Below are 23,345 nucleotides of genomic sequence, written 5' to 3' on the forward strand. Positions count from 1 at the left end.
CTGGCCTTACATAACAAATGCAGGAAAAAAAATGAGAAAATAAATTTGCTTATGCATATTAACCTGCTCTGTTTTTATTCCCATTAGCATCACATTAACAGATTACAATATGAATCTAGTGATACCTTTTGGTAATGGCAGCAATCCTCTCCCCAAATTGTCTAAATGGGATTGGTGGCCTTGTGTCTGGAAATGCAGAGTTACCTGCCAAGAAACTGCTAAGATTTAGCTAATACTTTTCTGAGATCAGTTTCCACATGCCCCAGCCTGAGGCCACATTACTTTCAAAGCCTTCAATAGCATTTTCTTTTCCGTCTCATCAGAAGAGTTTCTGGGTGTGATCAACTGGGGGCATCTATTATCCAGTACAATGAGCAATGGCTTGCGTATCGCATTTCCAAGCGTTATGAGGATAAATTCCAGGACTTGTGTTATGAATACTGTGTAAAACATTACACAAATAGGGAATGCATGATCTGCAGCACCCTCCTCATCTCCACAGCCCTAGCACCCTCAACATTATTTTGGCCATGTTTTTGACTATCTTCATCTCTTTTAGATCCAGGCAAGATATTATTTAACATGAAGGTAAATCAGAGCCGGATAATCCTGCCTCTGGATGTTACTTCTGTGCCAGCGCACCAGCAAAGAAGCATCTGGATCCCATTGCACCAGGTAAGCGTCAGGGCCATGGTGTGATCGGGGACTATTGGTGGGTTTTGCCTGTCAATAGCTAGGGCCAAAGATGACGGTCCTGCTTCTATGCCAGTTGTCATCTACATGTGATAAATGGCAATGTCTGTTCAAACTTAAAAGTAACCCATGTGCTCAGGATAGATTTTCCTGGTTTCTGTTGGTTGATATCTGTGTTTACAAGAAATCAAAGAAGAAAAGTGCCTAAAAAGTGACTTTCAGAAAAGAGGAATTGTTCTAAATACTCACAGCAGCACCACTTTCTCCACTTGGGCCTTTCTCTCCACGGAAACCAGGTGGTCCTACAATACCAGCCTCACCAGTACGGCCAACTGGTCCAGTGTCACCACGTGGGCCTCTAATACCTTCTTTGCCAGCTGGGCCGGGAGGTCCAGCGGGACCAGTGATACCCTAGGAACAAAATATCTGAGTGACTACACAGTTAAGCAGCCAATTCATCACCTTATGGAGTAAGAACGGAGAAATATAATGGTAGGGACATTAAAGTCTTTAAGGTTGCCGTACTTTCACATGCTTGCATTATCAATGGTCTCATCATCTCCCACCCTTGTTTATTTGACAGCAAATTTCATTCTGTTCCATGAAAATAACTCCTCAGTAGGTATGCATGAGATTGCTATGATAATCAAGGATATGTTGCCCACACATGTGGCTAGGAACTCTTCAACTGCTCTCTTCTTCACTTGAAAGCAGTGTCAAGAGAAGACAATTTGGAACAGGGAAACAGTGGAGTGGTTTTAATATTTCCACTGTTCACCACTCTCTACCAAATTGGTTACCCCTTCCTATCTACCCTTTACCATGTATTTTTTAAAGCTAAATATGTTTACAGTGAAGATTTCAGGTAAACAGTGTCAACTTGGTTCTTCTGCCCAAACTGGCTTCTGCCAATGTTGCCCTGATCAAAGAGAGCCATTGGGGTATTACGCCACACACATGTGCATGGAAATCCTTGCTCTATTTTGAGTTTGATGAGTTTGATGAGACCAATTATTACTCTATGCCTATATTCTGTCCAACAGCCCTGGTTACAATAGCTGAATTGTTGCAGGAGTCCATTGGTATAAGTGGGAGAGAGTTGCAGGAGTCCATTGGTATAAGTGGGAGAGAACCTTCTCTGCCACTTCTGATTTAAACATTGGCCAACTGTTGACAAAGTTCCAGGGAATGGCAGATACATAGAGTAATCCTCTGGTAAGAGGAATTCATAGCTGAACATAGCTAGCACTTCTAACCTAGCCTTCCTCACCCAACTGCCATAAAGACACACTTCACAATCCCACAGACAGTCTTGCTGTTTGAAGGATTACAGAAGTTGCACTCAGAGACATCTGGAGGCACCAGATAAGAGATGACCGATTTGCAAATAAAGTATTCTCTGTAACCACTTACAGCAGGGCCAGGAGGTCCAGGTCTGCCAGCATTACCAGGGAAACCAGTTGCACCCTATTGGAAAAAAATTGAGAGTGAGGTTAGAATTCACAAGGAATGTCCCCATATAAAGTAGATGAAACGGTAAACAAAAGAAACACATAGACTTACAGGTGGACCACTGTCACCGCGAGCACCAGCAGCTCCAGAAGGACCCATGGGACCCTAAATAGAGGAAAAAGCATGGAAAAGTTAAGGTAAGGATCCAGCTAAGTGGTAATCCATAATGCACTGTTAAATTTATTGGTAGCAGACTTAGCCCTGACTCTAAATATACTCTTTCAGAGCACTGCTTACGAAAAAAAAAAGTAACGGGAACAGTGTGGAACAGGTAATTAAAATAATCCAATCAGAAATATATTTTGGCTGGAAGAGATTAATTTGAATTACACAGAAACAGGGAACATGTTAAAGGCCTCATGTATACTACCATTTTCTGATATAAGAGTTATAATACTAATGAGACCCCTTCCAGAATAGCCTTCTATTACATGACTAACGATTGCAACTTCTAGAACAAAAGGAAACTATTCTATTTTAAAAGGTGGACCATACTACCAGTTATATGGGGGAAGAGTGAAGTTAAATAACATATGATTAAACAACAGTGTTAAATTGTTCACTTAATATCATTTTAATTCTATGATGGTGATATTTGATTATCAGTACCAACAAAATCAATCTTCACATCACTATGTGTCACACCATATCTAAAAAGGAATAAATTTAAACAAATCCTGACATCAATTCCTTACTATCAGTTCTATCTGCCTGCCTATCTACTCATCTAAACATACAAATGTATGTGCATATACACACACCTCAGTGAAGGAGAAGCTGGAGAGCTCATGCTGACTGTGTACAGTCAGCCCTCCACATTTGCTGAGGTTAGAATTGCAGGACCACAATGAAAGTGGAAAAAATGCAAATAAAACCCCACGCTGTAGTCATTTGCTCAAGAGAGCAGTTCTCTAGGAATCTCTAGGTCCTCCATTGTGTTCATATGGTCAATGTTGACCGGAAATTGACCATAAAGTTGTGTTGGAGGCCCTAGAGATTCACAGAGACACCACATTAATCAAATCTGTGAATAAATCCAGAAAAAAACCCTGCAAATGTGGAATCTCAACTATAATACCTTGGTGATCCACACCATTTTACTTTTTTTTAAGCCAGTGAGATAGATTGATAGATAGATAGATAGATAGATAGATAGATAGATAGATAGATAGATAGATAGATAGATAGATCCTGTTTGTGTGTGAGGGAGGAGGAGGGCAGATGCTTGAAACTATAAATGAACTGAATCTTAGTACTATAGATCTCAGGCACTCATTCATATATGACAAGGGTGGGGGAAATGCAGCCTGCCCACTCAAGTCTCTTAGTGTCCCAGACTCCCAAATTAAAAATAATTTAAAAAATTCCAGTTCAAAATGGAGCAAAATTAGGTAAAATATGGCAGTTTTTCTGCCATAGCTTTCCATAATCTTCCATTATTCCCAAATGGCTGAATATTCAGCCAAAATATTAAGTGAGGTGACATCCCTTTTGATTGTCTCAAGAGTATTGGTTAGGTCTTCTAGGGTTGTGTGTGAAAAATGGTTCTGCTGCCTTCTTTTTGTGTTAGATAACAAGATAGTCAGTAAATATACAACTTTGGAGCTCAGCAATGGATTTAAGGACAATGTGAAATCTACCCATCAAAAGGTAAGAACAGCTTCAAGTGTGACTCAATTTACTTACAGCAGGGCCAGAGTTACCAACAACACCGATGGCTCCAGCAGGGCCTCCATCACCTTTAGGTCCTCTTTGTCCTCTTTCACCTTTAGCACCGGATTGACCAGCAGCACCCTTAAAAATTCAAGAGAGAATGTTCCACCAAATTCATTACAAGTCCCAACCAATACTAAATTGGAGAAAGCTCTTTTTGATACTTACAGGAGGGCCAGCGAATCCGGGAGGGCCAGCAGGGCCAACCTCACCGCGTTCACCCTAAAGTGGGGAGAAGAACCAGAACACACCCAGTGAGAAATACAATCCACTACTCCACATCCTTAATCCACTTGTATGACTTGAAAAAAAAATGAAGAGTTGTTTCGCTACTTACAGGGATACCACGAGGCCCAGCAGGTCCAGCTTGGCCAGAGGGACCAGCTTCACCCTAAAACAGACAAAAAATATCAGTGTTACTAAAATACAGACCAAAAACATGCATTAGGAAGGAAGAGCTTCCTTTGTAATTCCTGGGAAAGCATTGGTTCTGCTCACTAATACAAAGGGCTCATTTCTAATCTAATCTATGTGTATTAGATGGTTATTATGATACATCTTAATTGAAACACTGTTGTCAGCCATTTTTAATGTAAGATCTCATTATTTGTTTTTAGGGTATACACTGTAAGGTTTCCTTATGTTTTAGTTTTTTTCCCCGTAGGGGATTGTTCCAGTTTTATTTTATTTTGATGCTTAATTCCTTTGTTGTAAGTTTTTTGTCGTTACTCTCCATTATTTTGTATTACTTTGATATGTCTGTACCTATTTTTGAGGCATTGAATGTTTGCCTTTTTATGTGTAAAATGCCCCGAGTCCTTCTGGGGAGAGAGGGCAGTCTAGAAATAAATTGTTGCTGTTGTTGTCTGTTTCCTTCTATTCACCTTTCCCATCTCTTTTCTTGTTGCTTTGTATCATTTTCAACATAACATTGAAGGTTATTCGTGCAGTTTTGTTAGGTGTGCATACCTGTGTTTTGAACTGATCTGTAGCCATGCTGGGAATTTTTTGGCTAAAAATACTATAAATAAAAACTCCAAAAGCTGCTGTGATCTAAAGCACAACTTTAGTCATGTCTAAGGGCCTGACATGTCCAACAGTATTAGTTTTACTCTTTTCTTTGAGCAGCAAATCCCTATTCTCTAGCTTTTAAAATTAATTTCAACTGAAGTTTGCCGTGTGACACTTAGACGAGAAAAAGCAAAATTACTTTCCTATCTCTGTTCAACTTTCTGGAACTCCCTTCCCTGAAAGCCAGAATGGATTGCAGTTCCCATAATCCCCCACCATTGGCTATGCTGGCAAAGGCTGTGGAAGCCATTTCCAGGGCCACCGTTGCCTTCCCTTGAACTAGAGAAACTGTCTGTTCAGTTGTGAATGACCTCTCAAAGTAACCTGATACTAAAATATTGAATTCTGAATCATGGTTTTGTTTATTACGGCAATCTAAGGATTCTTTAGTTTCCTCTGCTGGTTGTCTACAGACGTTTTACTTATTACACTGCTTCTAAACAAAAATATTTGATATGTGTGTATTTTCCTGGATTTTATTCCAATAGAGAAATATTAAGCAAAATGATTTTTTAAAATGAACAGGAATTGGGCTAGGTTAGTTGCACTTAGTTCCTGTGTGATATCATAGCATGTTTTTGAGACATTCAATACAGTTTGCTTTTCAGCCACTCTCCCAAGAAACAGGACAGGATGGACATATAAGTGGAGCTAGAAATGTTATATATTTATACCACACTAGAAGTAATTCTGGAGCCCCTTGGTGGTGCAGCAGGTTAAACTGCCGAGCTGCTGAACTTGCTGACCGAAAGGTTTCGGTTCAAATGCAGGGAGCGGGTTTTGCTCCCGCTGTTAGCCCCAGCTTCTGCCAACCTAGCAGTTCGAAAACATGCAAATGTGAGTAGATCAATAGGTACCACTTCTATGGGAAGGTAATGGTGCTCCATGCAGTCATGCTGGCCACATGACCTTGGAGGAATCTATGGACAATGCTGGCTCTTCAGCTTAGAGATAGAGATGAGCACCACCCCCCAGAGTCAGATATGACTAGACTTAATATCAGGGAAAGCCTTTACCTTTACCTTTAGAAGTAATTCATTATTTGGTCATAATAAAGGACAGGATAGAATTGTGAGTGTATGTATCAATAAGTAAATAAATAAATGATTTGTATAATTCTTGGGATATTGGTAAATGTAAATATGAAGCAACAACATACGTGTCTTCAAGTCTTTCTGCCTGTATTTAATTGGAGTATTATTCAGCTTTGCAATTTTAGCAGTTTGGACTATCTGAAAGCCTTATCTCTATAATTTTAATTTTAATGTAACATTAGTTCATAGAATCATAGAATCAAAGAGTTGGAAGAGACCTCATGGGCCATCCAGTCCAATCCCCTGCCAAGAAGCAGGAATATTGCATTTAAATCACCCCGAACAGATTGCAATCCAGCCTCTGTTTAAAAGCTACTGTTTAAGAGCTAGGTTAGTTCAGATCTAACTCAGTGTTTTTATGTGTTAAATATCATATATGCAATCCTTCACAGTGTGCTCTAGGCTGCCATTTTTCTAAAACTCAAAAGCTCAGTTTTCCCTTCCAACATGCTAACATTCTGCAAACACTGAAAACCCAGTTGCATTTTGCATATACAATGCATCTCTCTCATTGTTTCTGATTCAAGTTTTTTCTGACCGACGGTAACCTTAAGGCTAACCTATGACAGAGGTTTATGGCAAGATTTGTTCAGAAGAGGTTTGCCATTGCCTTCCTCTGAGGCTGGGAGAACATGGCTCTAGCTCTATCATACATGAACAGTTTCAACCTTGCTCTAGCACAATCCCATGCCAGCTTCTGAAAAGAGTGGTACTTACCCTTTCGCCAGCGCTTCCAGCAGGTCCAGGAGCACCAACGGCACCAGGAGCACCCTGGAAATCAAGCAGAATCACACATTTTAATCTTGTTTTATCCCCCCAGATTCAGACGATGGAGAAGAATACTTGTAAGTTATGAACACTGAATGAATTCCATATTTATGGAAAGTGCATTATTATTAACATGTTTGAATGTATCCAGACAACTATCTATATAACTGGATAAGTGACCTAGGTATAATAAGAAAGTTTAATTTGAGAATTTGAATGATGAAATGATGTCATATTGTGTTGAAAAATGCAGGTTGATTTAGATGAGTTGGGAGAAATTTGTCCTTTCAGAACCTGTCAGGAACTGTCCACCAAACCTCTTCCAGAGTTTTGGTGGTGGGAACAGAGAAAATCAACCATTTTTCTCTTTGTTATTATAAGTAAAATTCACAGGTTGTGTGAATTTTCTTTCTAAGCTTATCAGTGCATCTGGTGAAAATTCAGGAAATCTGAATATAAGTAAACTCCATGTTCACGTTTGTATTTGGTTGCAGGCTACTATTGCACAGCTTTAAGTGACTGCCTCAAAACAGAGGGAGGGTGCATTGTGGCCTAAATCTAGTTGCAACAACAAGAAAACAAATGTGACATTCAAGGCAGCCCAGAAACCACACAACATCCCACTAAATCTAGTTATTTTGCCATTCCATCCTGATTCCTAAAAAGCTTGGTATGTTGCTTCCTTGGAAATAAAACAACTTAAGCATGCTTACACGGGCACCATCTCTTCCAGAAGTTCCAGCATCTCCTCTGAAGCCTTGTGGACCCTGAAAAGAGAAAAACAGAATTAATCTGATAATCAGTGTCTACGTCTTATAGATGGGGGAGGGGAATGCTTTACTTGGCAATGGTTCCAACATCTTTTCAGTAATGAGAAATAGAACTACATACACTTCTATACAGTACATTACACAAAATCTGGGGCAGTGGATTTTGTGGGGTAGGGGTGTCAAACTCATTTTTGGGATATAAAATGATGTGGTGGGCCAGATTTGGCCTACAGGCCTTGTGACACAGGTGGTGTAGGGGAATAAAGTGGTGGATCCAACATTTCATCCAGAGCCCTACTGAGTTGCACTAGCCACTACAGAAAATGGGTAGTAGTGTGGACTCCCTCCTTTGCTACTATCCTAAAGGTCAGTTCCAACTAAAGTAGCCTCACTGAAACAATTGTTAAATGGTGAGACAACATAAAGGTAAATACAATTGATTTAACTGGTCTACACTAATGTAATACAATATAATACTTCTAATACTACAATATAGTAATTATATCTTATATATTACATGTAATATTACTAAGAATATTGCAGTACAGTGGTATAGTACAATATAGTAATATATAATAACAATATTGTGCTATACTAATAATATAATATATTGTATATACATATAACTTGTAAGCTGCTCAGAGTCCCCTTTGGGGTGAGAGAGGATGGGCTATAAATATTCATAAATAAATAAATACTCTAGTCAGGGCTATCAATAGTATTGTGTTATTATTTAAATCCATCTGGATGGTTTTAACAGAAAATGAATTTTTTGTCCACATATGGGACATGACCTTTCAAGATTTTAGAGCAGGTAAGATTAGAAGGCTGCATTAATTCTCCAAGAAACTTGGGAGGACGAAAAATATTCTCATTAAAAAAACATTTTTAACCTGGGGGGGGGGTACAAAAATGGGTCTCAGGACCACATGTATTTGACACCTGCACATTATCCACCCTGCTTTAGAAGGATAGAAGAACTTGGAATATGGTGAAATCAAAGCTACCTTTATTCCCCTTTATTCCCCAAACCTTTCATTCCACTTCTAGCTCAAATTACATGGAAAGAACAGATCAGTGGTTAGACTAGATGAGCCATTACACATGAAGGTCATGTTCAATCTTCCTTTTGTTAGAAAGTTGGGTGTCCATGTAACTAATTAATTAGCAAAACATTTTTTTCATGTCAGGAGCGACTTGAGAAACTGCAAGTCGCTTCTGCTGTGAGAGAATTTGATGTCTGCAAGGAAGTTGCCCAGGGGATGCCTGGATGTTTTGATGTTTTACCATCCTTGTAGGGGGCTTCTCTCATGACCCCACATGGGGATCTGGAGCTAACAAAGGGAGCTCATCCGTGCTCTCCCCGCATTCAAACCTCCGACCTGTCGGTCTTCAGGCTTGCCGGAACAAGGGTTTAACCCATTTCTAAGCCTACAGCCCGAATATTCTGATCATCAACAACTTAGGCACAGAAAAAGTTCCCAAGGGGAACGTTTGTGCAAATGTTTAGGATTTTAGGTTTGGAAAGAGAAAAGCCTCGAGTAGATGCCTCCAAATTTGTAAATAAATTTTGCTAGATTTGGTTCAGCTAGCACAGTACTGCCTGCATCGAACAGTACCAGCTCTCTGGGGTTTTACAGAGAAGTTTTGACTTCTCCACACCTAAAAAATGATAATAATTGAACATGGGATCTTCTTGATGCCAAGTGTGTGGCCTATAGTTTTTCTCCCTTGAGGAAGCTCTTGTGTTAGCCCCTGCATTTTCTTTTTCTTCCTTACCTTTTCACCTTTGCCTCCTGGGACACCAGCAATGCCTCTCTCTCCAGGGATTCCACTGGGACCAGAGGGACCTGCGGCACCATTTAGACCAGCGTTACCGGGTTCACCCTAGCAGAAGAAAGAAAGTTTAAACAATGTGAAAACAAGCCGATGTATGCACTGTGCTACTTTACCATCAAGTGTAAGCTAATCTCCTGAAAGGCACAGCAACATATCTGAATACAGCTGGATATAATGCAGCGAGTATTTCTTAGCATTGTTCATTCAAATAACCCCATTCATTGAAATAACATGGCCAATCTTGATTTCAGGTTATATTGATTAATCTGTAGGGCTATCTACTTTGTTGTTGTTTCTGACCTACATTTGACTAAGCAAACCTATCACAGGGTTTTCAGAGGCTGAGTTTGTTACTTGTCCAAGGTTACCTATTGGGTGTCGACGGCCAAGGGTGAAATCAAACCCTGGTCTCCAGATTCATAGTTCAAAGGTCAAATCATTGTATCATGTTGGCTCTTGGGTGTCTACTAGAAGCTCACAATTCTCACTGATGATTCAAGTGGAGGATTATGTGCCTCCACCATTCAGAATGTGAACTACAGGTAATTGTAAGAATCTGTTCAAATCTTGGCAGTGCCCATGGATGTCAAGAATCATGGGACATACATTTTCCATGCTCAAGGCTTCCAGAGTCTGAAGGTTAATTGTCTATTAATTACACTACTGCTTTTTGAAAGGAGGGGGCACATTTCAGATTAATCAAGGAACAGGATGCAACATAGACTTAAAACAGGAGATATCCCTGAAAAAAATGCAGTACAGCATCTCTTTCTAGCAATTCCATCAGTATTTTGAGGCTACAGTCAATCTCAAACTCTCTTTAAGAATCCTGTCCTTTTCTAGTTTTGGACTCCGCCTTATCTCTGTCCTACAGTAAAACAGGTCAGCCTTAGTGAGCATGTATATATAAGGACACCTATACTAATAGCCAGACGCAAGCATATTCAAGTATTCGTCTCCTTGAATCATGAAACTCATTGTATGATCAGCAGCAACCTTTCAGTCCTAGCTACCAAACGGGTTATTGTGAAGATAAAGTAGGGAGAAAGGAGAACAATATATGCTGCCTTGAGAAAAGCCATATAGTCTCGAAAATCCAATGTTTGGATGATAAGTCCCAGAATTCCAATATGGTTGGTTTCCAAAAAGCAACTTCCCCACATTTCTGGAATAATTGGATATAAATGTAAAGCATACATGCCTGGCCAGGCTTTCAAGTTTCCCTCATTAAAAACAAAGATGAAAATTATATAGGCTTCCAGACGTTGTTGAACTGAAGTTCCCAGGATTCTTCACCACTGTTGATGAAGGGTGATGGGGCTTGCCCATCAGTAAGGCTTGTTCACCCCTTTAACTTTAAATCTAGGATGGATATAACATGGCTCTCTAGATGTTTATTGATGTTTGATATTGCTTGTTTTTATTTTATTTTAACCTGTTTTGTTGGGCATGTCCCTTTGAAAGCCACCTCGAGTCCCTTTGGGGAGATGGAGGTGGGGTATAAAAATTAAGTTGTTGTTGTTGTTATTATTATTATTATTAAGTTCTTGGACTGCAATTTGCAGCATTTGCACTGTTGGCTATGCTGACTAGGCTCAATGGGAGTTGCATTCAACAACATCTGGAAGGCTTCATGATTCTGACTCCCATTTCCATTCCACATACAGATCTGCTGTTTAAATAATTGAGAGGAAGCAATGCATGTGGTCTATGGGAACTCTTTATCACAAACACAGCTTTTCAAAACTGAATCTCTAACAACGAAGAAAGAGTAGAGAAAAATTTCAAGCCAAAAAAGACTTCTCCATGTCTGCTGTAACATCTGTTTTATGCATTGTTTGGGCAGCACCCACTTCCATTTCCCGCATAATGAAAGCTCTGAAGGCAGACTGAAAAATATGCCATTCGATCATGCACTGAGGATCTGGTGTTTCAAGAAGGAACACATGGAAGCTGTTGTCATCAGCAGTATATGCATGAAGGAGGTGACGGTGCCCTCCTCAGGACTTCAGGAAAACTGCAGTCTTACCTTGTTGCCATCGGGTCCAGGGGGGCCAGATGGGCCACGGTTTCCAATGGGGCCTGCAGGACCAACTTGGCCACTTTCACCTGGAGCCCCACGCTCGCCCTACAGGAAACAACATTGTTGTGAATTGATTTGGGATCCAGAGAGAGCAATTTGTTACTATGAAGAAGAATTGTATTGAAAACCGGAATTGGCAGTACAGATAGCAACTTTCACTTTAATTGCAAGCTCACAAAAATCATTGTTGATGAGTAGGTGTTTTTAGGATTAAGCAGAACTTGGAAAACAATACACTTTTGCGGGGGTTAGGGGTGCAGGACCCCCTTGAACATGGAAAACAAAACAAAATAAAAACACTATTGCTTTAAACTGAGATAAGGCATCTCTAAGAACCTCTGGGTCGTCCAGGACAAAATGGACATTGACCCACAGAAAACATAGCAACCACAGCCACAAAAGTTAAACCACAAATGTGATGGTCCTACTGTACTTATTCCCCGGATAATGTAAATAATGCTTATGCTGAATGGTAGGTTCTGAGAACTGTAGTAACATTTCCTAGAAGTCCATTCATGGATAAGCCTAGTTCAACTTCAAAAATATTACATCCAATCAAAAGTCCAAAAAGCAAGCATTAAATATTACATTGATTTGGCCAGAAGTGTAACATATCTTGTAATAGTTTAACTTACCTGTTTTAGGGCCCTTCTACACAGCCGTATAACCCAGAATATCAAGGCAGAAAATCACACAATATCTGCTTTGAACTGGGTTATCTGAGTCCACACTGCCATATATGCCAGTTGAAAGCAGATAATGTGGGATTTGATTAAGCTGTGTGGAAAGGGCCCTAATGACAGCAATTCAGAAGTCTCATTGGATTCAATGGACCTTACTGTGGAACAAGTATGTATATGAGAGCAATACTAATCTGATTTTATCTCCCAGTTCAAAATTGTGTCCCTCCCAATCTGACCTGCTATGGATCATGGAGGAGAATATAAATGTATACATATAAATGCCTTCTATACATTGCTTATGCAGACTGTATGAAACATTTAATAAATATAGACTGTATGCTGTATAAGTATGAAAATAGTACGGGTTGATTCCAAACTTAGTCAAAATAAACCCATTGAAATAAAAAGTATTTAAATTCACCAATTTAAGCTCCTGCTCTAGGAATGATTGAATGTAGATCCAACCCACTATGTGCCGTATTAGATAAAAAGCCTATTACTAATTATAGCAATGCCAATGGAGTGACAATGTTTATGTTGTTCTCTATTGTAAAAATAGTTAAACTGATTATTCAATTTACAAAAGTGTGCAAGAGTCTGATCACTTGAAAGAACTGCTTTCACTGTATTTTATTTCTCCCTTTTCTTCATTTCCCCTTTCTTCAAATAAATTCTCAGAAAATATAGATTCTTGGAAAGGGCCTTTTTTCACTATAGCTCCTACAACTCACCAGATGACATGAGCAATGGTTATGTTGCTTGGTGTATTTTGAGAGCTTTACTATAAAGCAGTAACTTTATCAACTTGCCTTTACCCTCTAGCATTGAATTCACCTCCACAAATTCAAATAATCTAATTGTGTTGTAACAGCTAGCGTGGTACCCAAAACTTGAGTTTCCCAGGTTTTCCTGGGAATAAAGCACAGAAAAATATAAAAAATATATACACTTACTCTTACACCAGCAGGACCAGGAAGACCAAAATCACCATGGAGACCCTATTTAAAGAAAGAAAAAGCAATTAATTCTAACTTAAATGAATTTTCTTACTATTATTCAGGAGTCTCGATAGCTATTATCTATTGACATTTTTATCCAGTGAGATGAACAGAGGATAACATTTTAAATGACAAAAGAGCATGTAAGCAACTATAGGGCACTAACAACTTGGGGGAATAAAATCAAATTTTTCATATCTACAAGTGATAATATCATATCATATGTGTCAGATATTAACATTTTCATCACATAATCACAATCATTCTCACAGGCTTCTTTAAAATTATACTTAATTACTGCAACCTGATGTTCACCTTGGCATGTTAAGACATATATGACAGAATGGATCTGAAGGCAATCACATGTGAAGAAAAGTAATCTAGGCTTTCTCTCTTTGGTCATACAAGACATTTGTTAATTCAATTTTAGAAGATTGTATCTTACAAATAATGTAATTTATCACTTACTCTTTCACCTGGTTTGCCAGCTTCACCGACTGGGCCTGAGGGACCTGGAAGGCCCTACATGAGAAGAAAAGAGATGTACTAAAAATACTAATAGGATAATGTTGAATATACTTTAGGTACAAGTGAATCCATTCTTCCTACAGAAAAGCATTACTTAATATCTTGTTCTAAAGAACAGGAAGTCAATTGTGTCTTAAAGCTGACTTTCAGGCATCTCTAAAATTAATCTGAAGTATGGAGCTAAGTCTTAAGGCTCACTTCACTCTTCTGTACTGTGTGAAAACTTGTCTCACTTTTACTGAAGCATTCTAGATAACTGTTAAAGTGGGCTTCTTCAAATGAAAGCAAAATACTGTGTTCTGCTGCACAACAAGCTTCACATATCTCGGATATGTCTAAATTATTTTGCTTATTACCCCCATCATCCCAACCAAGAAAAGTTACATTTGGTTTAGTATATCGCCACTTACTTGGAAGCCAGGAGGACCAGATGGACCAGTTTCACCTTTAGAGCCAGTATTGCCCTAACAAAAATAAAACAAAAAAGCCAGCTCTGATTAAATATATACACATATATATGGGCACACCTAGCAGTTAGAAAACATGCAAATGTGAATAGATCAATAGGTACCATTTCTGTGGGAAGGTAACAGTGCTTCAGGCATTCATGTCAACTACATGATCTTGGAGGTGTCTATGGACAACGCCGGCTCTTTGTCTTAGACTTAGATGAGCACCACCCCCCAGAGTTGGACACGACTAGACTTAATGTAAGGAGAAAACCTTTACCTATGGCTACACACTCAGTCCAGGAAGTATTAAAAAGTTATTTTTGCACATCTCAATAAACTGGAGTTCTCAAGATACGGTGTGTGCTGCTCCCTCACAATTTCTGCCTCAGTGCAGCTACAATGAGTTTCAAACCTTTCTCCTCCCTAATTAGCTTAAAGCCTTCACTATGATTTGTGTGAAGCAAGGCAACTTCAAACCATGGGCTAGAAACTGCAAAGTTTCATCAACAAACCATGGTTAAAATTAACCACTGATTAGGGTTCACATGGAAGAAGCTTCTGGTCTTCTGAAACCTTTCTAGTGGTGGGTAGGGGAGGAGGAGAGCAACTAAGTCAGAAATTAGTAAAGGTTAATTTCCCTCATGATTAGGGATGGGGGGCGGGGGGTAAACACAATTTACTATAACACCAGCCATGAAATGTGCCTGAGCTTTAATATTTACAGAAGAGGACTTTCCCTCTGTCCCAGCAACTTCTTGAGGAACATTTTATGGGGCAATGAGGGAAAGCTTCCTTAGTGGCTGCTCCTAGATTATGGGATGCTCTTGAAAGGGATATTAGGGTAGCTCCTTTCCTGTGGTCCTTCCACAATTAAGTGTCAATGGAGAAGTTCGCCTTCAAATATTTCCATTGACATTAATGAGTAGCCATTCCAGAGGATAGGGTTCTTTGACTGCTTTAAGGGTTAACTGTGCTGATCTTGTACTTACAATGACGCCGGCTGGTCCTTGAGCTCCGTTGTTTCCATCAGGTCCGGGAGCACCCTAGAAGAACAGAGGTTTGGCTAAGTAAACAATGAGCTTTCTTCCTCTTAATTTACAGCCGCTTCCCAGGCTGCTTCTAAATCTTTTGACCCTACTAGACTCCTTGGACCACTTCATTTGGTCGCCACCAAGGTGAACTGCTTCTCCTGGAAGTTTTGAGAAGAGGGACTGCACTGTACTATTTATTGTTTTAAAAATCTATTTTTAAACATTAATGATTATACATTGATCAAGACGGTTTTAAACCGTGTATTTTAATACTGAGAAATATGTTTTTAATGTTTATGCATGCATATAATGAATTCTTATCCCGGCATTGAATGTTTGCCGTATATATGCTGTGCTCCACCTTGAGTCCCCTTCGGGGTGAGAAGGGCGGAGTATAAATGTTTTAAATGAATGAATCAATAAATAAATTAACCATTTCTGGTTTTCAGTCTTTTCTGGAGGGCACATCTGTGAGTCACACAGGATTTATAAAGTGCCTGGAGGGTTTCAGTGGTAGAAATGTGCCCCCACCCCCGGCTTGCTTTACACTGGGTCTGGGGCTTGGGGGGAGGAGGGCAGGCGCTCCGGACATTCTCTCGGGCTAGTCCCGAGATAACGTCTGGACACCCATCCCAGAAAACACATGCTTTCTGGGCTGGGTGTGGACGGGTGCCCAGGAACATCCACTTTTTTAAAAAGCGGATTCTCCTGGGATAAATGCCTGTCTGGATATTCCCTTTGCTTTCCCTAATAAAGGATATAAAGAAATGCTACATACCCGATTTCCAGTAACACCAACATGGCCTCTGTCACCAGGTTTGCCAGGCTCACCCTGTGGTTGAAAAGGAAAAAAAAATTAAAGTAAGAAACCATATTAGAATGAACCATAGCTACATTAAGATAAGTTCACTTTGGCTGATATATTTTCTCATAATACTCTCAGATCAGGGTTGAAACATCAGGGAGTGCACAGGTGGACCAGAATGTAGAAGAGTTGTATGTGTGTGTGGTAAACCAAAAAAGGAGCTTTTAAAAGCTGTGGTTTGAATGTTCGCCAAGATCCAAATTCCTACCAGGGGAAAGAGGCACCATCAATGTGATCCCCCCCCCCCCACCAGATCCTAAAGGGATGAGCAAATGAATAGCAAAGACTAAGGATGTATTTCTTCCTTAAGTTTCATTCTCAAAGGAAGCAACAATGATTCTAGCATTTTCCTTCCCATTGTGAGATTTTTTAAAAGATTATTCACTATGTAACTTATTCTGTGAAAAATTTTTATGTGCAGAAAACAGCATTTCTTACACATATCAATATATTTCTGCAACTAAACTGTTATTATTTGCATAAAAGAAATCCATGTATGCATTTTGTACATAGTAAATCTCAAATTTTATGGTATGCTTCTCCTGGAAGCTGTCCACGGAGATGTGATGGAGGATCTAAAATGTCTAGAGAGGTTTTTTCTCTAAGCATTTTCTATACTTTCCAAAGTGCTTCTATGATATGCTTCTGAATACCATAAAATTGCATGAGAGAACACAGAGAATCATTCATTTCAATAGAGTTCTTGTTACCCATGTTTTCACATCTCCTGATAAGCATAGGAACATATCTCCAGAGTATATGTGGGATGGACTGTGATGATAAAATAAACAGATAAACTAAGCAAAATAAGGCAACAGATGCATCGGAATAAGAGCTAATTCCTGGTACTTCGTATTGCCATCAGTATAGTACTGAATAAGTCAAGGAAAAGCCATGGGCTCCTGACATTATATCAACACTATAACGATGTCACTGGTGCAAAAAGCAAGAAACATGATGATAAGAACACTGGTGCTATAATCAACTCTCTGACTAGCCACAAGCTCACACCATGAAGTTCCTTGGTACTTACATTGGGACCTTTTGGTCCTGGGAATCCGATGTTGCCAGGTTCACCTCTTGGACCAGCTGGGCCAACTGGGCCAGGACGCCCATCAGGACCAGGCAGACCCTGGGGGATAAAGAACATGGCTTTTATTCTAGTTACACAGCTTTTGTGCCTGAAGATAGTCCTTCTGTTTAGAGCAGCTTGACTTTTACAATCAGAAGTTAGATCTAAGTTATGCTTCCTTTATCTTTTACATCAGTACAGTTCACATTCTCCAAATTTGTGAGTTTCACTTTTATGGAATGGATTACAAGTTGATTTGATTATTATGTTTTTGCAGTTGACGATAGAGTTGCACTCGAGGACCTAGAGAGTCCCAGAGAGGTATTCTCCCAGGTGAAAACAAATTGTTTCACTTTTTTTTACTTTCACAAGGGTCTTGCACCCTCAACCCCAGCAAATGTGAAAAGATAAATGCACTTCAGCATCATTCCAACGGTGTTGGAAATCAAGAAAAAGATGCTATCAGAAGCATGTGAAATTTGGATCTAACTTTTAAAAACAGCAGTACATATAACTGGAATCCCCTCCACCCCCAATATTGATCAGATTCATGTTGTTATAGACTGTTCTTTAATTATTATGGCCTATTGACCCAACAGTTGTACATACAGTTTGGCTGATAAACTTCCTGCTGAAGGGGATATAAGACCTAGCAGAGAGCTGCCCAGAATGATGTTTATAAACTCGTTGATAAATGGGCACCTCTTTAAAGCCTGAATCAAAAGTCAAATTTCAATAGGCAATGAAGATTAGGGGAAAGTAGAAGGAGATGTGAGGACTAACCAGGCTTGTCCCTACCAAAGTGGGACAAATTGGAGGCCACATGATAAAATAGAATTCAAATGACAAACAACACAATATGGGTGGTGGGGTGGGGGTGAAACTGCTGCTGAAATTACTTATGAGAATAAATGTGCAGTATAGAAGATACAGTTTCTAAAAGCCTCCCTTAAAAAAAAATAGAGATACTTACAACAGGGCCTTCCTTGCCAGAAGGACCTGGGCTTCCAGATTGACCAGGGAGACCCTAAAAAAAGCAAAGAAATGTACCTTAATACAATCTTTTGATTTATTTGAAATTGGAATGTATCTTCTCCCACTCTGCTGTCACACATAAATATACATGAAGAGATACTAAAATGGTGTGGTACTATTTAAAAGTAATGGGAAATGTCCCAATTAGAAATGAGGGAAGCTGTCTCCCAAATAACAGTAAATTTCATGTCTGACTGTTGTTCAGTGAGAGTTAATCCCAGGTAAATGAGTACAGGATTCCAGCCTAAATGTATACGGTGAACTCAGTTTCATATCTCTGAAATGGGAATATGAATGGACTACTCAGCATAGCTGTGAAAGCTAAATAAGGTATAGAATTTAAACCAGTTCTTCTTGCTACAAATAATAAACATTATTTAGAATCATCTACATGTACATTGTTTTAACTATTGTTCACCGCCTTAAATCTCACCCATGGGAGAAAAGCGGGATAAATATTAATAATATTAATAACAAAAACAACAACAAGAATAATGTATCCCTTATCTGCAATTCAAAAATATGAAATACTCCAAAATATCCAGAGACAGTGACACCTTGGCCTTCTGATAGTTCAATGTACACAAACTTTGTTTCATGCAGAACATTATTTAAAAAACAACAACATTGTTTAAAATTACCATCAGGCCGTGTCTATAAAGTGTATATAAATCATAAATGGATCCTGTGTTTAGATTTGGGTCCCATCTCCAAGACATAATTATGTACATGACTGCAAATACAGCTATTCCAAATTCCAAACCAATATGGAAATCCAGTCTGGTCCTAAATATTTTGGATAAAGGATATTCAACCCGAAGTAGATTTCTTTAAATGGGCAATTCAATTCACCTACACTGAAATATATACATATATATTTTAAGTAAGTAGATCCATGTGTTTATTTGGATGTTGCTTACAAAGTGACATCACTGTAATCTCTACCATCCCCATCACTTATACTTACTCTTGCGCCCATGAGACCTGGTTCACCAGGGCGGCCTGCATCACCATTGGGACCTTTAGCACCTGCAGCACCAGTAGCACCACGGTTGCCAGCAAGACCCTAGAGAGCAAGCAAATCATGGTCAACAGATGAAATTAGCTTTCTGGCTTTTCAGTTAAACAAAAAAGTCAGTGTGATTAAATTGTTCTTTGAATTGAAAACAAAAGCAATAGGCAGCTTACTATAGCACCAGCTCTGCCATCAGATCCAGGAAGACCACGAGATCCAGGAACACCCTATGAAGAAAAAGAAGACAAATATGTGGTTGGAAATGAGGAAAAAAATCAGCCAGAAGGCAAAAATACAAGGCTTGCAACCAGGACTTACAAAGGAATGCCTGGAATTTTCTAATGCAGTGAATGCCTTTCCATTCTATGAAGGCCTTGGAGAAAGGTCTGAAACCCATTCTTCCTTCTCCCTTTATTTTATAACTACATTTGAATTTATACAACCTTAGATATCTTGGAAGAAGACCGAGAAGTTTAGGTTTCTCCAGGAACATGACTAAGGTATTTACTGGATGCTAAAGAGCACATTTTAGAACAACAGAAAGCTCCTCACGGAAGGTGGCATTTCAATATGGCCACTATATCCAATGTGTAGAACAGTGGTTCTCAACCTGTGGGTCCCCAGATATTTTGTCCTTCAACTTCCAGAAATCTTAACAGCTGGTAAACTGGCTGGGATTTCTGGGAGTTGTAGGCCAAAACACCTGGGGAACCACAGGTTGAGAACCACAGGTGTAGGATAAGTCATCCCCATCATCCATACTGGTATGCTGGTCTTCTGCCATTCCTATTATCAATGATTAAGATAGGCAAAAGCATCCCTCACAACAACCAATTTGATGAGGAGGAATTCAATTGTGCCCTACATCTTAAGACCATCAGGACAGACCCATATCTTGAGGCACTTTGATTAGGTTTATTTGTAAATCTTTTTATTTGTTGATTTTAGTGGAAGTTGGAAAATTATCCAGATGAAAAACAAAACGGAACACCCCTATAGTTATTAAGGAGCTCAATTTCCATAACACTACCATAAATCTAATTTTAATTTTCAGCTCCAATTAGGGTAGACCTAGTGAATAAATGGCAATTTGCTCATTCATCACTGATATAATTCACTAATTGGGACTTAAAACTGGATTTAGTAAGTATTATCCATATTATAACTCAGATGAGGCAGTGTAGCACCTTATCTGAATTATAATTAAACTTGTGATGTAATCAGAAGTTTTAGAAAATATTATAATTTGAGCTCTGTATCCATGGGACAAAAAGCAATGACTTGTCATAATAATACCTTATAAGATAGGGCCAATTGTTATATTTTTCTATAAATGTAAACATTCCTATGGATTATCTCCATTCCTATATAAAACCTGGGAAAATAATGTATGCATGTGAATTCCACACAGTCAAAGAGTGGTAGAATATAGTAACTCTCCATAGAGGTCACGTAATTTCTATTTTGACTATCAGCAGTGCAGAAACTTCCATGGAAGCTAAAGTGAAAACCAATATCCTTTGGATAATATTTTTTCAGATCTCTGTCAGACTCTAAGCCAGTGGTTCTCAACCTGTGGGTCCCCAGATGTTTTGGCATTCAACTCCCAGAAATCCTAACAGCTGGTAAACTGGCTGGGATTTCTGGGAGTTGTAGGCCCAAACACCTGGTTTATCTCGGCCCTTAATCGGGGCCTATTAACACGGATCTGTTACATGTGATGCCCTTAGGACCCATATGGAACCAGCAGGAAATGCTTCCGTCAAAGAGTTAAATGCTCCACTATGTATCTTTTCTGCCATGGATCAGAAAACCCATTCAGGCACAGGTAAGATGAAATTACTCTGCACAGAAAGTTGCTTTATTCCAAGTAAGTCTATTTATCCATTGAGCCAGAACTGTCTGCTCCTAGAACTAGTAGCATTCTAGGGTCTTGGATAAAAGTCCTGATTAATTAATTAATTAATTAATTAGATTTATTATCTTTAACAAGACAACATTGGTGATTATATGAGTTTAACAGGATGACACTGGTGATTATATGTTTTTTAATGTTTTTATATGGTCTTTATATTGTTAGCATCGAATTGTTGCCAATCTGTAACCCGCGTTGAGTTGCCTTAGGACTGAGAAAGGCTGGCTAGAAATACCACAAATAAATAAATAAATAAATTTATATTCCATTTTTTCTTGATGGGGATTCAAAGTGGATTATTTCCCATTGGCACTTCCCACCACCTGCTACTTGATATATTTAGATGTAGATGCCAAGGGAGTGAATCTGAACTCTTCTGCACACAGTGTCTGCATTCTAGTGCTTCCTTGGAAATTTCCCTGATACTTTCCACTGTCTTATTTTTACAGCATGCATAGGACTTACTCTTAAACCAGCAGGTCCAGAGGGACCAGAAGATCCTGGTTCACCGGTGGAACCTCTCTTGCCTTCTTCTCCACTTGGACCAGCATTGCCAGCTGCGCCAGCAGAACCCTGTTTGTAAAGAGAGTAGAAGATCCTTGAGTAACAGGCCATATCGAGCAGGGAAAGCAAAACAATCGTGTCTTGTTTTATGTGTTATCATACTTACAGGTTCACCCTTGTTACCGGTTTCACCCTTGGATCCAGCAGGGCCAGGCTCACCCTAGAGGGACACAGAATAAAAGAATAAATGAAATAAAGTTCACCAAACAGAAAACAATACCATCAGCAGACAGTTCTGCTTAAGACCTCATAAATAGTCCTAACTTACACCAGTGCTAAGTTGGTGGTGGTAGTGGGTCTTAACAAAATCAACACACCCCACGCCTCAAATTTCTCTCCCTCCAGTAGCTACTGATTTCTAAAATTAGAAGCTAAAAGGTCTGGAAAAAGCATCAATAGGACCTGCCCCCACCTTTATCATTTGAGCAGTGGTCTTGATTGTGTACAAGTATCAGGGCAAGGAAGAGATTGGGAGGAGAAATAAGACAGCCAAAATAGCACAACAGATGATGAACCAGGATGTTCTTAGTTCAAATCTGTTTTTAGTCTAGGGTTTCTGAGAGTGCACACTAGAGAAGTATCCCGTATTTTCAAGGGTTGGGTAGAAGAGTTCCAGCAGATATTGCTTCTTGTTTAGTTTTCTGACTAGCAACATCTGCTGAAAAAAATCTTTCTTCTACACAATCATTAAAAATGCAGGAGCTCTTGCCATTTTTCAATGGCAACCGTACTTTAGTCATGGCTATATTAGGGAGGTTCAATGTTCTTCCATATGCAAAATAAATATTCGCACAGTAGTCTGATTTCCTAGGTTTTTGTAATAATTACAGATAAATGAATGGAAGGAAGGGAGGGGGAAGGGAACTAAAGGAATGAAGCAGCACCTTTAAGACTGTTTATGCTTTTGTGTTAACATCTATGTCATTGTGTGATATGTGATGTTATTTTATGTGACGTGTTTAATAATGTTGAATGTTTTATCAGGTAAGGGTCAATTTTGATGTTTATATTTTTTTAATCGATGACTACACTGTGAACCGCCCTGAGTCTGCTTTAGGGTTGAGAAAGGCGGTATACAAATACCGCAAATAAATAAACCCGCTTCTTTGACTGCAGTGCAAGGGTCACAATTCACATCCTTCTGGCTCCTATTCTATTCCACTCTCTCCTTCAACTGCATAAATATGCATTTATTATCACTGTATAATGAAGCCAAAGACCTGGGTTTATACCCATGAAAACCCATCTAGAAATAAAAACCAGCTAGTCTAAAAAGTGTCACACACATTCTTTTTCCTTGTCCCCTCTCTACTTCCTTTTTATGCTGAAAGAAACTGACACAGTATCTTCTTTGATGCATAAATTATCTTTGATCACCAGACTGATTAGAGCTGATGGGAGTTGGAGTCTAACATCTGGAGGCCACAGATGCTTTAAAGAATGTTTGGAACACCACAGGACAAATGTGAAATGGGCATTAAATAAAAAGAACTGGTAAAGGTGTGTATTTGCAGTGGGACATCAACTGCCTAATGAGATTAAGCAAGAGAAGATCCTTAATAGTTTCCCTATGTTGCTCACTGCTGAACATTAATAATGCCATATGGATGCCCAAATGTGGTGGCAAATTTTTATCCTGAAAGT

General features: G+C 39.1%; 1 protein-coding gene across 1 annotated transcript in view; it reads right to left on the bottom strand.

Moving 5' to 3' along the window:
• COL1A2 (collagen type I alpha 2 chain) overlaps window positions 1–23,345 on the bottom strand; it is a 61,751-nt gene that overhangs the window by 15,209 nt on the left and 23,197 nt on the right. Inside the window, exons 18-38 of the mRNA XM_060782244.2 lie at window positions 21,808–21,861; window positions 21,603–21,710; window positions 19,396–19,449; window positions 19,175–19,273; window positions 18,146–18,199; window positions 17,134–17,232; window positions 16,014–16,067; window positions 15,194–15,247; window positions 14,163–14,216; window positions 13,693–13,746; window positions 13,180–13,224; window positions 11,490–11,588; window positions 9,401–9,508; window positions 7,565–7,618; window positions 6,801–6,854; window positions 4,256–4,309; window positions 4,087–4,140; window positions 3,892–3,999; window positions 2,257–2,310; window positions 2,107–2,160; window positions 943–1,104 (exon numbers count right to left, since the gene is read on the bottom strand). Of these exons, the coding sequence (XP_060638227.2) occupies window positions 943–1,104; window positions 2,107–2,160; window positions 2,257–2,310; window positions 3,892–3,999; window positions 4,087–4,140; window positions 4,256–4,309; window positions 6,801–6,854; window positions 7,565–7,618; window positions 9,401–9,508; window positions 11,490–11,588; window positions 13,180–13,224; window positions 13,693–13,746; window positions 14,163–14,216; window positions 15,194–15,247; window positions 16,014–16,067; window positions 17,134–17,232; window positions 18,146–18,199; window positions 19,175–19,273; window positions 19,396–19,449; window positions 21,603–21,710; window positions 21,808–21,861 (1,530 nt within the window). The remainder of the gene's footprint in view (window positions 1–942; window positions 1,105–2,106; window positions 2,161–2,256; window positions 2,311–3,891; window positions 4,000–4,086; window positions 4,141–4,255; window positions 4,310–6,800; window positions 6,855–7,564; window positions 7,619–9,400; window positions 9,509–11,489; window positions 11,589–13,179; window positions 13,225–13,692; window positions 13,747–14,162; window positions 14,217–15,193; window positions 15,248–16,013; window positions 16,068–17,133; window positions 17,233–18,145; window positions 18,200–19,174; window positions 19,274–19,395; window positions 19,450–21,602; window positions 21,711–21,807; window positions 21,862–23,345) is intronic.

This window comes from Anolis sagrei, chromosome 6 (assembly GCF_037176765.1).
Source record: "Anolis sagrei isolate rAnoSag1 chromosome 6, rAnoSag1.mat, whole genome shotgun sequence".
NCBI classification, from domain to species: domain Eukaryota; kingdom Metazoa; phylum Chordata; class Lepidosauria; order Squamata; family Dactyloidae; genus Anolis; species Anolis sagrei.